Below are 15,365 nucleotides of genomic sequence, written 5' to 3' on the forward strand. Positions count from 1 at the left end.
TATATGAACAAAAACTTCCCACACAATCTTCAAACTTCGACATCATCATAACCACTGACTGGCAATATATTCCAAGAATAATTTTTTTTTATTTTAATCCAAACTCTTTCTATTATGTTGACTCTCTGTCTGTGGTGTGTCAAGGTAACATTTTAAATTATGCCACCATATTTAAATACAATGAGAACTGTCAGAATTAAATGACAAACTAGAACATAATGACACTGTAAAACTATTTCTAAGAAATAGGATCGTTCTTGCTGTTTAATATTTTTTGCAGTAAGTAGGCAGAAAAGTCTAGGACATGTCTAATACATAAGTCAGTGATAAATGAATACTTAAGTAAGGTTGGTTGTTTTGGGTTTAACGCCGTTTTTCAACAGTATTTCAGTCATGTAACGGCGAGCAGTTAACCTAACCAGTGTTCCTGGATTCTGTACCAGTACAAACCTGTTCCCCGCAAGTAACTGCCAACTTCCCCACATGAATCAGAGGTGGAGGACTAATGATATCAGACACAATGTCGTTCATCAAATAGTCACGGAGAACACACGCCCGCCCGAGGATCGAACTCGCGACCCCGAGATCCGTAGACCAACGCTCTTACCTATTGAGCTAAGCGGGCAGGCGAATACTTAAGTAAGAGAAAATGACAAGAGGGCCAAGATGGCCCTAGGTCGCTCACCTAAGAAACACTCCATAACAGTGTAAAACATGTTTGACCTAGTGATTTCATGGAAACAAATATTCTGACCAATTTTCATTAAGATTGGATCAAAAAATTGGTCTCTTGCGATAAAACAAGCATTTTCTTAGATATGACCTAGTTTTTGACCCTAGATGACCCATGTTCAAACTCGACCTAGATTTTATCAAGGCAATCATTCTGACCAAAATTCATGAAGATCAACTGAAAAATACAGCCTCTATCACATACAGAAGTTTTTTCTTTGATTTGACCAAGTGACCTAGTTTTTGACCTCAGATGACCCATATTCAAATTCGACCTAGATTTCATTAAGGCAATCAACCTGACCAAATTTCATAAATATCAACTGAAAAAAACAGTCTCTATTGCATACACAAGATTTTTCTTTAATTTGACCTAGTGACCTAGTTTTTGACCTCAGATAACCCATATTCAAAACCGACCTAGTTTTCATCAAGGCAATCACTCTGACCAAATTTCATGAAGATCAATTGAAAAATACATCCTCTATTGCATACACAATGTTTTTCTTTGATTTGACCTAGTGACCTAGTTTTTGACCCCAGATGACCCATTTTCGAAATCAGCCTAGATTTTATCAAGGTAATCATTCTGACCAATATTCATGAAGATCAGTTGAAAAATACAGCCTCTATTGCATACACAAAGTTTTTCTTTGATTTGACCTAGTGACCTAGTTTTTGACCCCAGATGACCCATTTTCGAACTTGGTCTAAATTTCATCAAGGCAATCATTCTGACCAAAATTCATGAAGATCAATTGAAAAATACAGCCTCTATCGCATACACAAGGTTTTTACGTGATATGACCTAGTGACCTAGTTTTTGACCCCAGATGACCCATTTTCGAACTCGGCCTAGATTTCATCAAGGTAATCATTCTGACCAAAATTCATGAAGATCAATTGAAAAATACTGCCTCTATCGCATACACAAGGTTTTCCTTTGATTTGACCTAGTGACCTAGTTTTTGACCCGAGATGACCCATTTTCGAACTCGGCCTAGATTTCATCAAGGCAATCATTCTGACCAAAATTCATGAAGATCAATTGAAAAATACAGCCTCTATCGCATACACAAGGTTTTTCTTTGATTTGACCTAGTGACCTAGTTTTTGACCCGAGATGACCCATTTTCGAACTCGGCCTAGATTTCATCAAGGTTATCATTCTGACCAATATTCATGAAGATTAATTGAAAAATACAGCCTCTATCGCATACACAAGCTAAATGTTGACAGACGACGGACGACAGACGCCAGACGACGGACGCCGGACATCAAGCGATCAGAAAAACTCACCTGAGCATTGCTCAGGTGAGCTGAAAATATATGAGCCATTCTATGCATATTTAAATGTCTGTTTATGATTTACCTAAGGTCAACTAGATTTCAAGAAATAGTTTGTGGATTTTCAGAGACTGTACCTAAAATGTTCCTGAACAAGTGTTAATATGCAGTTCCATAAACAGTGTCATGCCCTGGTTCAGAAGGACTGGTTATGATAATTTATGCTTTGATAAGATATTCAAAATGGCATGCTTACTTCCCTTTATAGTAACTTCCCCATTTGTAAAACATGTAATTATGTTATTTTAGCTAAAATATTTGATTTAAAGCTGATCAGCTGGTGTTTAAATCACTTCCCTCTGAACACTATAATCACTGCATGATTTTTGCAAAAAGAAACAGATATACTCTTACATTCATGACAACCAAATAATTTAAAATCTGAGGAACACAACAAAAATGTTGTTCATAATTTTCTAGCTCATGAACAATAATATTATGGCATTCAGTTCACTTGTGATTCTTACATGGAATAGACACTTACATAAAGAATCTGTGCTTCCAGCATAAGAACTTGCATTACTTGACCGCCGGTCACTTTTACTTTCCAGCAACTGTTGTGTTATGCGTTTATCCAACTGAACACTGTGACGTTTACGCCCCGCACGTGCTTTGTTTATGAAGTCTTCCTCTGTTAAATTTCTCATTTTTTCTGGCATCTCAAAATGATCAGTACTGTCCGAGGCCGTTTTGGCCAAAAGTTTTTTGGACAACATTGTTACTCTTGTGTACTTTTTTTTAACAAAACCTCACAAAATGGCACTATACAAAATTCAAATCCACAAAATTCTCACAATAAATCCTTAAAAATCTCGATCACAAGTAGCTTAAATTGCACTCTATATTATTCTTTCAAATCACTACCTCAAGTAGCTAAAATGGCACTTTATGTCATTCAAACTTACAAAATCCACACTTTAGTTCGTTCAAAAATGTCAAATCCACAAAATCTTCCCTATAATAGCACAAGCACCTCAATATTTTTGTTTATTTCACATTTGCTTCCATTTGTCTGTAGGCAACTAAATGATATTAATGAATACCTATGAATACTAATTGGCACAAAAATCTAAAATAAAAGACCTGAGACTTTATTATTTATTTACTAACATATCCCAATAGATGCAGTATAGGTAAATAACAAAATACCTCCTCTGTGTAAAACAATGCAACAAAACAATAATTACTTGTCTCCAATGTACCTTAATATGTCAACCGATGAACCATAAATTCAGCTCCTAACAAGGCACAGGTCTAATACAATAAAACACATGATTTACTGCCAATTAATCTACATGACCTTTGATTTCGATCATCAACCTTTGATTAAACCATTATTAATCCAGCAATAGAAAACAACTAAATCAATGTATTGATAAAGCTCTACATTCAATCTATTAAGTCTGAAAACAAAAGGTAATAATCTACATGAAAACAACAACAACATGCAATGACCTCGCACAAAATATTGGAATAAACAGTCCATCAGTGTTTGTTTGATAACCTCAGATTCATCACCATTTTTTAACTGTAATTCAGTCCATGAAATGTCCATCGGTTATATTAACCTATCCCAGTATTCCTGGATTCATTAGCATTACATAAATCTTTTTCCTCACATGTAACTGACATCTCCACATTAATTAGCAGGACAAACCGTTTCAGAGAAATCATTTGTTATAAATTGCCCGGAAGAAGTTTAAACTTGCTCTTTGATCAAACCCATCACCTCTAGCTTTGTAGTCTTCAGGTATCCTATACTGCTTAAACAGATGCTGGTTCTTTTAACATTTAGCCTGCTGGCAGCAAGTGATTTTGCCTCTGCGACCAGTGCAGACCAAGATGGACGTGCAGGCTGATCATGGTCTGCACTGTTTGCTATTCAGTCAGTAAATTTTCAGAGAACACCTCTTCGAATAATAAATGGTATTGCCCAAATTGAATGATGGACCATTCCATTTTAGAAATTTAGCAAGTTAATGGTTCAGACAACCATTATGCACAATTGTACCGGATGTGAAAAAGACAATGAGACCAGTTTGACAATACAAAAGCTCAACTTCCAGAAGATTCCTTGTAAGTCTGAACTAATTTACTGAAATGATGCCAGACATTGCAACTGCTAAGCACCAAATTAGTTTTAAGACCACATGGCTCTGATATGCAAAGTTACAGAAATTCTATAAAATCTCAGATGAAACCTGAAGAGGTCATTCAGCTTTCCTCATTTCTGTGTTAAACATGCCTTTAACTGAATTGTAAACTATCTTATAAATTTTTAAAGCTATTCAACCGATTACAAGCAAAATTTTACTTTAAAGCCACTTAATGTTGCAGTGATGTTTTGAATATATATTTTTTTCAAATTTAATGCATAACTTCCTTTCATAACAATTTTTAAATCATCTATTCCCAGCTAAATTCTTTATTCACTTGTACCTATGCGACAATCACTTACCATTGGTATTCTTGGTCACCTCCAAACAGAACTGTATTAGAGAATATCCCAGATAACACTACTACTCAAGCCTTTTACAATAAAATCTTCAAAAAACACCTTTTACAGATCACATCACAAAATCTGAGGTTACTTGAAAATCACATTAGATATCAATGTGTATATGATCTATGCATTTAAGTTTACTCCAGTTTTTCAATGACAAAATTATAACCTTGATCTTGGAATATTTATACAACCATATTAAATCTTGTTTAATATCAAAAAATATAATTTGGAAAAACGAAAACTCATAAATTCAATCATTTCCATATGGAAGAAGAATATTTCTGTTTTATGCAGTATTATATACAATTTCAGGAAAATTACTTCCTTAAACAAATGTGTATAACAATACCTGTCACACAAATTACTTCCTTAATCAGTGAAAAGTTAATAAAGTGCAACAGACAGTAAAACCTTTTTAAGATAAAAATTGAAATTTTGGACTAAGAGAGACAAACATTCATAGTTTCTTTGTCAAAAGAAAAAACTGAACTGCATGATGCCTTCGTGCTGTTTTGTGTGGAAATTGTCATTCTCTATACCTTTAACATGTGTATGGAAGTTGTCATTCTCTATCTCTGACTTCTGTGTGAAAGTTGTCATTATCTCTGACGCCTGTGTGGAAGTTGTCATTCTCTACCTCTGACTTCTGTGTGGACACTGTCATTTTCTACCTCCTACTTCTGTCACTTGTCCTACTTCTGTGTGGAAACTGTCGTTTTCTACCTCCGACTTCTGTGTGGAAACTGTCATTTTCTACCTCCTACTTCAGTGTGGAAACTGTCATTTTCTACTTCTGACCTCTGTGTGGAAGTTGTCATTTTCTACCTCTGACCTCTGTGTGGAAGTTGTCATTCTCTACCTCTGACTTCTGTGTGGAAACTGTCATTTTCTACCTCCTACTTCTGTGTGGAAACTGTCATTTTCTACCTCCTACTTCTGTGTGGAAACTGTCATTGTCTACCTCCTACTTGTATAGGGAAACTGTCATTTTCTACCTCCTACTTGTATGTGGAAATTGTCATTTTCTACCTCTGACTTCTGTGTGGAAATTGTCATTTTCTACCTCTGGCTTCTATGTGAAATTGTCATTCCCTACCTCTGACTCGTGTGTGGAATTTGTGATTCTCTACTTCTGACTTCTGTGTGGAAGCCGTCATTTTCTACCACTAGTTTCTGTGTGGAAGTTTCCATTCTCTACTTCTGACATATGTGGAAATTGTCAATTACTTGCTGAGGACTTCTAGGTAGATTTTGAAATCAGTGTTGCATAACTGTAATATTGCTAAAAATAATGGACTATGAAGTTTTGCAGAAGTCTTGTATTTCAAATCATTCTTCATAAAATAACTGCCTCCTGAAGGTGATAATGAAATATTGGCATGACAACATTATTTTGAAGCTTGAAGCGACTTTCTGATCAATATAATTAGCTCATCATCAAAGACTTCAAAATTATATCCTGCCATCTCTTGTTTCACAGAAGCCAACCTTTCTCTTGTCAATATTGTGCTTGTAAGGTATAGAGATTATATAGACAAAACCAAATCACTCCTGAGATTTCCAATGAAAACCAGCACCATTAAATGAAGAGGAAATTGTATTTGCTACCATGGCAGGATTTGAACCTGCAACCTGTGATAAGCAAGTTACTTTAGGATCGTTATTGTGGTACATTTAGTCCGTACATTGCAAACAATTATTAACATAACATGAATCTGATAGACTGTAACTTAGGCTATATTAAGTTTCACTGAATAATCTAAATGTATGTATACCAATACATTATGTACATTTAAGTCCATACAGCCATTTTACCAAGTATCCGATCAAACTCCAAACAACAAAGTTACTGAAACTCAGTCAGCATAATAACCCGTAAAAACTCCAACATCAACAACAGTTAAAGAATCATCAACGTCAATAACGGGGTTTTTCTTCCTTAAAAAAAATCATCAACATCAGACATTCATGGTTATTTCCATAATAATTAACGGAAATAAGATTTTCAAGAATGTGAAATGAAACACGATATTATCATGTGTAAGTGTTCTGAAGGAGAGAGAATTTAAAGTACTAGATGAGGTACATTATATTCACATGCATGACTATTTTAAAGCATGAACTTGAATTCTGATGACCATTTCATACAACACATGACTGTATGTACTTACCATACATACTTAAAGAAAAGAAAATGAAAATTTAATGCATGATCTATACTCCAAACAAATGGTCACATGTACAGTCGAATCAGCATAATGACTCCAGGATCTTCAATGAATTACAAGTTACAACTGCCATATAAATTAGAAACAATTCAAGGTTATCAAATGAAAAAAAACTTGTAGATCTATTTTCACAAATAAATAATTAATCCAAATATATATAACTACATGATTTAACACTTCTGTTTCAAGTCACATTTATAGCTGTACTACTACAATACTGCCGATTGTAAACATGTAAACAAATATATATATATCGCTCATCCTATATATATATATATATATATAAATATCTCGCTCATCCAATAAAAAAAGCTCTCACTGACAACAAGTGCATACTTATAGTAATATTACACTTTTGGTTTGTTTATTGCACCCAAGAGACACCTTTCAATGCGCTATAAACACCCAAATGATCACGTTTACATCCAACCCATATTTTTTTTGTAAATAGGAAGTTAAAGTTATGAAAATAATAAACTTTGATGTCCTAGCTACAAGCCATTATGACTTTCAGTACGACTGTATAAGGGTGCTTTTTTTTCTGCTGGTACTGATATCAACTATCAAATTCCAATGCATTTGGGCACTGTTAATTCTAATTGTAAAATAATAAAGCTGTTACGCTGCTTGTTCAGCATGGGAAGTTGACAAAAGTACCCACCTGGAATGGATGGAATGTCAACCCCATTGTAGGTGTCATAATGTTATTTACCTCCCCAGCATCCTGTCTCCGATGATCACATTAAGATTTAGACAGGAACATTTCAATTTGATAAAACTTAGCAGCCATCTTTCAAAGGTAAAAAATATTTTTATGTATTAAATTCTTTGATAATTATGTTTTCACAGAATTTCCTTACTTCCAAAAATAATTTCTCTACCTTTTTCCAAATTATCAATGTTTTACATCATAAACTCAAAAACTACAGAAATTAATTTTCATCTACATTAATGTGTTTGAGTAATTATATTATTACGTTCACTACTTGTTCCTAATTTAAACTGTTTAAGTACTTCTTGTATCTACTCTGAAGTGTTTAGGTACTTCTTGTGTTTGGTATACTACTTGTTGTAACAGCAATGTGTTGGTGTACTTCTGGTTGCTTCTTCAACTTCTATAGTTACTTCTTCAATGTGTTTAGGAACTACAATTGTTATTACTTCAAACTGTTTGGGTTCTTCTTATTTTTGGGTACTTATTTCTTACTACTTCAATGTGTCTGAGAACTTTCTATGTCTATTTCAATGTACCATTTGCTGCTTTTATGTTCTGTTATTACTTCAAAGTGTACTGAAGTTTGAACTTTGATTTCATGTAGTATCTACTAATATAAATTATGTTCACATAAATATGTTAAGAAACACAACAATTAGGAACACTCCTATTTAGTAACCAAGGAATCTATTAACATACAGTTTATTATAAAGCTTTTTAGCTTAATTATTTGTCAGCACAGAAATTGATGATCAGTCCATTTGCAAGAGTGGGATTGTGTAAGTAACAGGGAAGGTGAACTGTTTTTTCTTAGACATACCGTAGGTGGGGTAATTTTCCTATTTGCCTTACTTTGTGATTATTCTTTAGAATAAAAGTTCCATTTTATTATGAACATAAGAACATGAGATTTTGTCTCTGAACTATCTTTAAAACAAGGAGCTGCGTTCAATAAACGCTTGATGCCCCCGGTGGCATCCTTGTCGATACAAAGCAACCTAAGTCCAAAACGAGGTCAAGGTCAAACTGAGGTCAGGTAATGTTTGAAGATGAGGAATGGTCACAGGTTACATCTGTATTAGTATCAATTCATTCTTGTAAGCGGTATTAATGCTAGACGAAACGGTCCCATCTGGTTAACCAAGAGATGGCCCATATAAAGCAACCTACCGTAAGTCCAATATGAGGTCAAGGTCAAGGTCAAACTGAGGTCAGGTGATGTTTGAAGATGAGGAATGGTCACAGGTTACATCTGTATTAGTATCAATTCATTCTTGTAAGCGGTATTGATGCTAGACGAAACGGTCCCATTTGGTTAACCAAGAGATGGCCCATATAAAGCAACCTGAGTCCAAAATGAGGTCAAGGTCAAACTGAGGTCAGGTGATGTCTGAAGATGAGGAATGGTCACAGGTTACATCTGTATTACTATCAAGTCATTCTAGTAAGGGGTATTGATGCTAGACGAAACGGTCCCATTTGGTTAACCTCGTATGGACGGACGGACGGATGAACGGACGGGACGATCACTATATGCCTCCCGCATCAGTAGATGCCGGGGGGGGCATAAAAAGTGAAATCATTGGAGAAAATCATGCCCAAGTCGGAAATAGAACCCGGGCCGCCGTGGCAATAAACTTTTTCTGCCTTCTTCACCAATACACAAAGAGGAACACGTACTTATCCATGGTTAAATATAAAGATTAATAATTAAGTCAGTTTACCTCCAGTACCCCTTTTCAATTTTTAATGGAAAAAAAATAAGAAAAACAACTAATTCTCAAGTGTTTATCAGATTTATAAACCTGTTTGTGATATTCAAATATATAAGAAAACTGGAGTCCCAGGTTAAATATAGATTTTTCTAAACTTCTACTTTCACTTTCAAAATGTTGAAAGCAAGGATCTGATTGGTGAACGTGCGTCTCTGAATAGCCTCTCATCAGGTCCAATGCACAGCGTTAATTGTAGATGATCTAAATCAGATTGGGGTGCTTACCAAAAAGAGACTGACTGAATGGCGAACACTTACAGATCATGATCAGACTGCACAGATGTGCAGGCTGATCATGATCTACACTGGTCGCAAAGGCAAAATCAGGCGTGTCCTGCATGATAAGGGTAATGATATTAACAAACATGTTGAATTTGTGAGTGGCATTATTTTGCGAATATTAGCGAAAACAAAAAATAACCATTGCGAATATTTCTCAGTCTAGAGTACCATTAAGCACAATATTAACCTGAAGGAAGTTATGGTTTAAGAGAACGAGTGCATCAGTTTTTCATTATGCTTAAAGCAGCATGCCTTATGATGAGCAATAGGTATGTTTTATGTTTATTACAAAATATGAATCAATACTTTTTAATTTGTATATATAATTATATATGTAAGAATGGTACAAAGTACATCTATCTTTTTCTGTTTCAAAGTCAACATTCTACTGCATGAGTGACAGTTAAAGACAGTAATTGTCCACATACACAAGTGTTTTTTTTTTTTTGTGTAACACTGCTAAGAACTCAATTAATGACTTAATTACTTTTTACTTTCTAAAAATTTTAAAAAAGGACTGATGTAAATCTCGAGACATGTTTTAAGGGTTATAGTTTAATTTGTTAAACGTTTCATTTGAGTTGGGATGCCCTTAAATGAAATAAGCAAAGATATATTATCAATGTAATGCTGAAACATCCCAGTTGTACAAATATTTGGCTCTAAGAGAACTTGGCAAGAGGCAGAAAATCATTTATCTAGAAAATTTACAGGAACTTATTAATGAGGATGTACAAAGTACAAATTACTGACACATGCTAAATACATTAAACAATATTTTCACCTTTGGACAAGTATTTTGTTTACCTTGATGAGAAGTTACTTACCTAGTATATTGATATGTACATGATCCAATGCAAATTGAGCATTCTCATCTGTTGTAAAAGCAGTTGAAACAAGAGCATCAAATTAATATGACCAGTGCAATCACGTGACACTTCCACTGATCACTTGGCATGACAGTGACCATGACCTTTGACGAAATCACAAATATCAAGAGGGGTAAATGGTGAATGTTCTGTTACTGGAATAACCTTAGACCCACTGATCTCAAAATCAGTAGGGGGCATTCACTCTCCATGAGCATTGTGCCTGTAAATTCCGAGCATGGTAGGTCAAGTTATTTTCAAAATATTGAGTGTGAAAGGCTTTTTTGTAGTAACAGCTACTGTGAGAATGACCTCTGACACACTGGTCTAAGAGTCAATAGGTGGTATCACTGCCCATGGGCAATCGGCCTGCCAAGTCTGAGGATCTTAGAAAGAGGTGTTCTCAAGATATGAGTTGAAACAGTTTTTGTACTAGTTTTTTTACTAATATAATATATTGACCTTTGTCCTCAAAATCAATAGGGGTCATCCACTGCCTATGGTCAATAGACTGCAAAGTTCAAGGAATTCTTCAATAGCCTGCAAATTTGTAGATCGAAGACCAAGGAATTCTCAAGATATTGGGTGGAAACTGTATTACCTTGACCTTTGATCAACTGCCGTTTGGTAATGTTCATTTTAGTTTTAAAAGTTGTACTCAAAGCATTCTCAATTAAGATAATGAACAGAAACACTTTTTGTATTAACAGTAACTGGAACCTCAATCACTGACTCAAAATCAATAGGAGTCATCCACTGCTTAGCTCTTAATCAAATAACACAAAGATAAAACTTATTTTTCTTGCAATTTAACTCAGACTTCGATCATCATGTGCAAACATATCAAACCTTTTATATCCAAAGCATGCTTCTACAATACATGCGGCACAAGATTGTAAAAAGAATACTACTATATTTCAAATGTCTTTTATATTTTAAATTGTAATAAATTTTGACAACTCGGCAAGGCTGCTTCTTATTTACTTTAGAATTACACAGTTTTGTCCTCGGGTTCTTTGACTATTGATACTTAAAACTTCAGAAACTCCTTGCCAAGTCTCCACTTTGTGTCTATCATTTATTTACAAACCCATTATTCAATTATGTACAAGGGATAAAAGCATTTTAATGTTAATATAAAGTTTACAAAAGTTTGATGTCTTGTATGCAGATTTCAAGCAGGTTTAAACTGATTCAATACTTAGCTTCTAAAATCAATCTGAGCTGGTATCTAATGTCACTGTGATGTTAATAAAAGATCAATATTTCATGATTGACATTTCAACCACTAAGAAAAGACAAGACAAATTTTCTCTTATCAAATAAAGGTAATAAGCTAATTAAATGCATGTCTTCAGATTTCATGCAGTCTGTGAAAAATCAAATTCAAAGATATCAAAAGAGTTCTAACAGATAATTACCATGCCATATATTAAACCACAAAGCTCCTTTAAGCTCAAATGCTATAAAACTTTAATATTTTGATCACATTTTAGTATTAACCAAAGTGCTCAGAAAGACTTTTCGAGAAATTATGAAATGAAAACGTCTGTTTTATTGAATTTTCTTGATCTCTATAAAAAAGGCAAAATGAGAAGATAAAGTTTAACTTCAAGGAGACACTCAAAAGGATAGCAAACATGACATGCTCCTATCATACTGCCTGACAATCTGGCATCCCTGGGGTATCAGGAAAATAAATTGAGTGTCTTGAACATAAATGAACAACTTTATGCTAGCTTCATGCATACATCTCTGTCTGGAATTATACAAGAAAGTGAAGATAGAAATTTGCTGACTTGCGTTTTGAGAGGCTGCTAAGCACCACTGGTTGACAATTTTTTACGTGTAAAGTATTTTGAACATTGGAAGCACTTTGCATCGATCAGTCCTTGTCTTTGCAGACAACAAAAACTGACCAGTTTCAGGAAACTTTCAAGATAACTTCATACAAACACTGCAGGCACAAAGCTAGACTTATAATTATGTCTGATGATCTTTTATGTTTAATTTGATGGTCAAGAAAGTTACTTCAATTTTAAACAAGGAGCTGTGTTTAATAAACGCTTGATGCCCCCAATGGCAATTCCTTGTCAATAGATTCTGCACCTAAGTCCAAAACGAGGTCAAGGTCAAACTGAGGTCAGGTGATGTTTGAAGATGAGGAATGGTCACAGTTTACATCTGTATTAGTATCAATTCATTCTTGTAAGACGTATTGATGCTAGATGAAACGGTCTCATTTGGTTAACCAAAAGATGGCCCATATAAAGCAACCTAAGTCCAAAATGAGGTCAAGGTCAAGGTCAAACTGAGGTCAGGTGATGTCTGAAGATGAGGAATGGTCACGGGTTACATCTGCATTAGTATCAGGTCATTCTAGTAAGGGGTATTGATGCTAGACGAAACGGTCCCATTTGGTTAACCTCGTATGGACGGACGAACGCACACCCATAAGGATTTCTATTGTTCTAGGCCACACCTCCTACCACCTATGGTATCAATCGTGTGCTCGGACGGACGAATGGACGGACGAACGGACAGGACAATCACAATATGCCTCCCGCATCAGTAGATGCCGGGGGCATAAAAAAGTTAGCTTTTAGTAGTCTTAGCTTCCAACCAAGTTTGACCACAATTTATTTCATAGGTAGATTTCTCTCGACCCAATAAATTACCCTAAACTAAAAAGCCCATAATATATTACCCTAAAAGCCAAATAATGTTACCCTAAAAGCCTAATAACAGAAATCCCTACAATATTAACCTAAAAGTCTTATAATATTACCATAAAAGCCCTAACAATAAGATTAAACAATGGAAAATCTTTTGCATTTCTGATAATAATGATCAATATATTTAAGATATAGAAATGTTCTTCCACAGCTCGCGTGTTGAGGCAACACAAAATACAAATGGTTATAGCCCCCAAACAACAATGAAAATGGCTAGTTTAAATTAAATGTCCTTCTGATATGCTCAATTTAATGGCAGCAGTTCAGATTTAAATTGCTATATTTACAGTCTAAATGCAACCCTATGAAGCTGTAAACAGATGTTGCATTGAGTTCCCATAAAATCTATGTATTGCTGTATTTAAGTAACTTAAATGGCAGTTTTCCCACTTATTCCAGGTTTATGTGATTCAAAACATTTTCTTGACATTTAAAAGCAAGGAAATAACAAAGTCAATGGAATCTGTAAACACTTTCTTGCTTTAGACGTGACCTGATGTTGGAATGTATACCTGACCATTGTCAGAACTACAAACAATTAGATCAGGAAAATTAATCAATTTCCAGGAAAAATTAATTACCAGTCTCAATAAAAACCTGTAAATGCCACTGGAAATAAATCTAATTAAGAATTTAACATGCTGATATTTTATGTAGATAAAAAAAGTGTGGAATTATTGCCCAGCAATTAAAGTCTCCAACCTATATGGAAATTTGTCATATCTGCTGCAACAGGTGCCAAATCTTTATACTGAAACTTTATTGATGCATATTCTCTAAATAACCATGCAACCATCTTTAAACCAATTTCCATGAAAAAAATCTTACAGACTGACTTATAATGTGCATTGATGGACAGACAGACAGACAAACGGAATTAACTTGGTGTGCTCTCTTGTCCTTTTTAAATTATGATGGAATCAAGCATTTGCGACTGATAGAATCCACTTTTGCCAAATTTTTGGACTGTATTCAAACTCATGACCTCTATGGTTACAATGTTCCAAACATACACCACTGACAAGTGCAGGATGTATGGAGATAAAACTGCCTCTCATCATGACATCAGTTGATCTATAATCTTGTTCCAAATTCAACTTCTTTCATGCAATTAGTGCTTATAAATATTTATTGCTCATTTAACTGAAGACTGTATAAACTTTAAACAACAATTTTCTTTAGACATTTCACAGCATCACCATCATCTTGCTTGGTATGTGGCAAGGCTGGAATACAGATGCTTCCCAATTATCTTTGTTCATTTCTTTTTCTAAAGGTACTGGAATATTGCCTGATCAAACTCTCTTTAAGGTTACACATTATCTAATCCTAGCTTCATAGCTGTCTCTTTTTGTTGACCAAGTGAAATGTCTGCTTTCTAGCATTTATGGTTCAGGGAAGTTCCAAAGGTACATCAGTATACAGGCCAGATATAGAAATACAAGAGGGCCAAGATGGCCCTAGGTCGCTAACCTGAGTAACAACACCATATCAGTGTAATCATGTTTTACTTAGTGATTTAATAGAGACAAATATTCTGACCAATTTTCATTAGGATTGGACCAAAAAACATGACCTCTTGAGTGTAAACAAGCATTTTCTTTGATTTAACCTAGTGACCTTGTTTTTTCCCCACATGATCTGGATTCTAACTTGTCTAAAATTTCATGAAAACAAACATTCTGACAAAGTTTCGAAGAGATTGGAGCAAAAAAGTGGCCTCTAGTGTATACAAGCTTTTTCTTTGATTTGACTTAATGACCTAGTTTTTGAACCCACGTAACCCAGATTTAAAATCACCCAAGACTTTATGATAACAAACATTCTGACTAAGTTTTATGAAGATAGAATCAACAAGTATGCCCACGGGCAGAGTGTCGGGCCCGCCAGCTGTCAAGTGTGACCTTGACCTTAGACCTAGGGGCCTCAGGTTCTTGTGCATGACACTCTGTCTCATAATGGTGAACATTCATGCCAAGTTACATCAAAATCCCACCATGCATGAAGAAATGCTCTGGACAAACTTAAATTTGACCTCTGACCTCCAACTGTGACCTTGACCTTTGAGATAGGAACATGGGGTTTGCACATAACATGCCTTCTCATTGAGGTAAGTCAAATATAAACAAGATTGGTTCATGCGCGTCAAAGTTATGGTCGAGACAAAATCGCACATA

General features: G+C 34.9%; 1 protein-coding gene across 7 annotated transcripts in view; it reads right to left on the reverse strand.

The window, feature by feature from the left end:
• LOC128548011 (S-adenosylhomocysteine hydrolase-like protein 1) overlaps window positions 1-15,365 on the reverse strand; it is a 177,139-nt gene that overhangs the window by 47,359 nt on the left and 114,415 nt on the right. Inside the window, exons 1-2 of one of the 7 annotated variants that reach the window (XM_053522263.1) lie at window positions 6,979-7,119; window positions 2,564-3,101 (exon numbers count right to left, since the gene is read on the reverse strand). The exons of 2 other annotated variants lie outside the window; for them this stretch is intronic. In XM_053522263.1, coding sequence (XP_053378238.1) covers window positions 2,564-2,795 — 232 coding nt within the window. In that variant the 5' untranslated portion in view covers window positions 2,796-3,101; window positions 6,979-7,119. Of the gene's footprint in view, window positions 1-2,563; window positions 3,235-4,537; window positions 6,333-6,756; window positions 6,776-6,978; window positions 7,120-15,365 lie in introns of those variants that run through there. 4 more of the 7 variants (XM_053522266.1, XM_053522264.1, XM_053522265.1 and 1 more) reach the window with 4 other exon arrangements.

The sequence above is a fragment of the Mercenaria mercenaria genome, chromosome 13 (assembly GCF_021730395.1).
Source record: "Mercenaria mercenaria strain notata chromosome 13, MADL_Memer_1, whole genome shotgun sequence".
Classification (NCBI taxonomy): domain Eukaryota; kingdom Metazoa; phylum Mollusca; class Bivalvia; order Venerida; family Veneridae; genus Mercenaria; species Mercenaria mercenaria.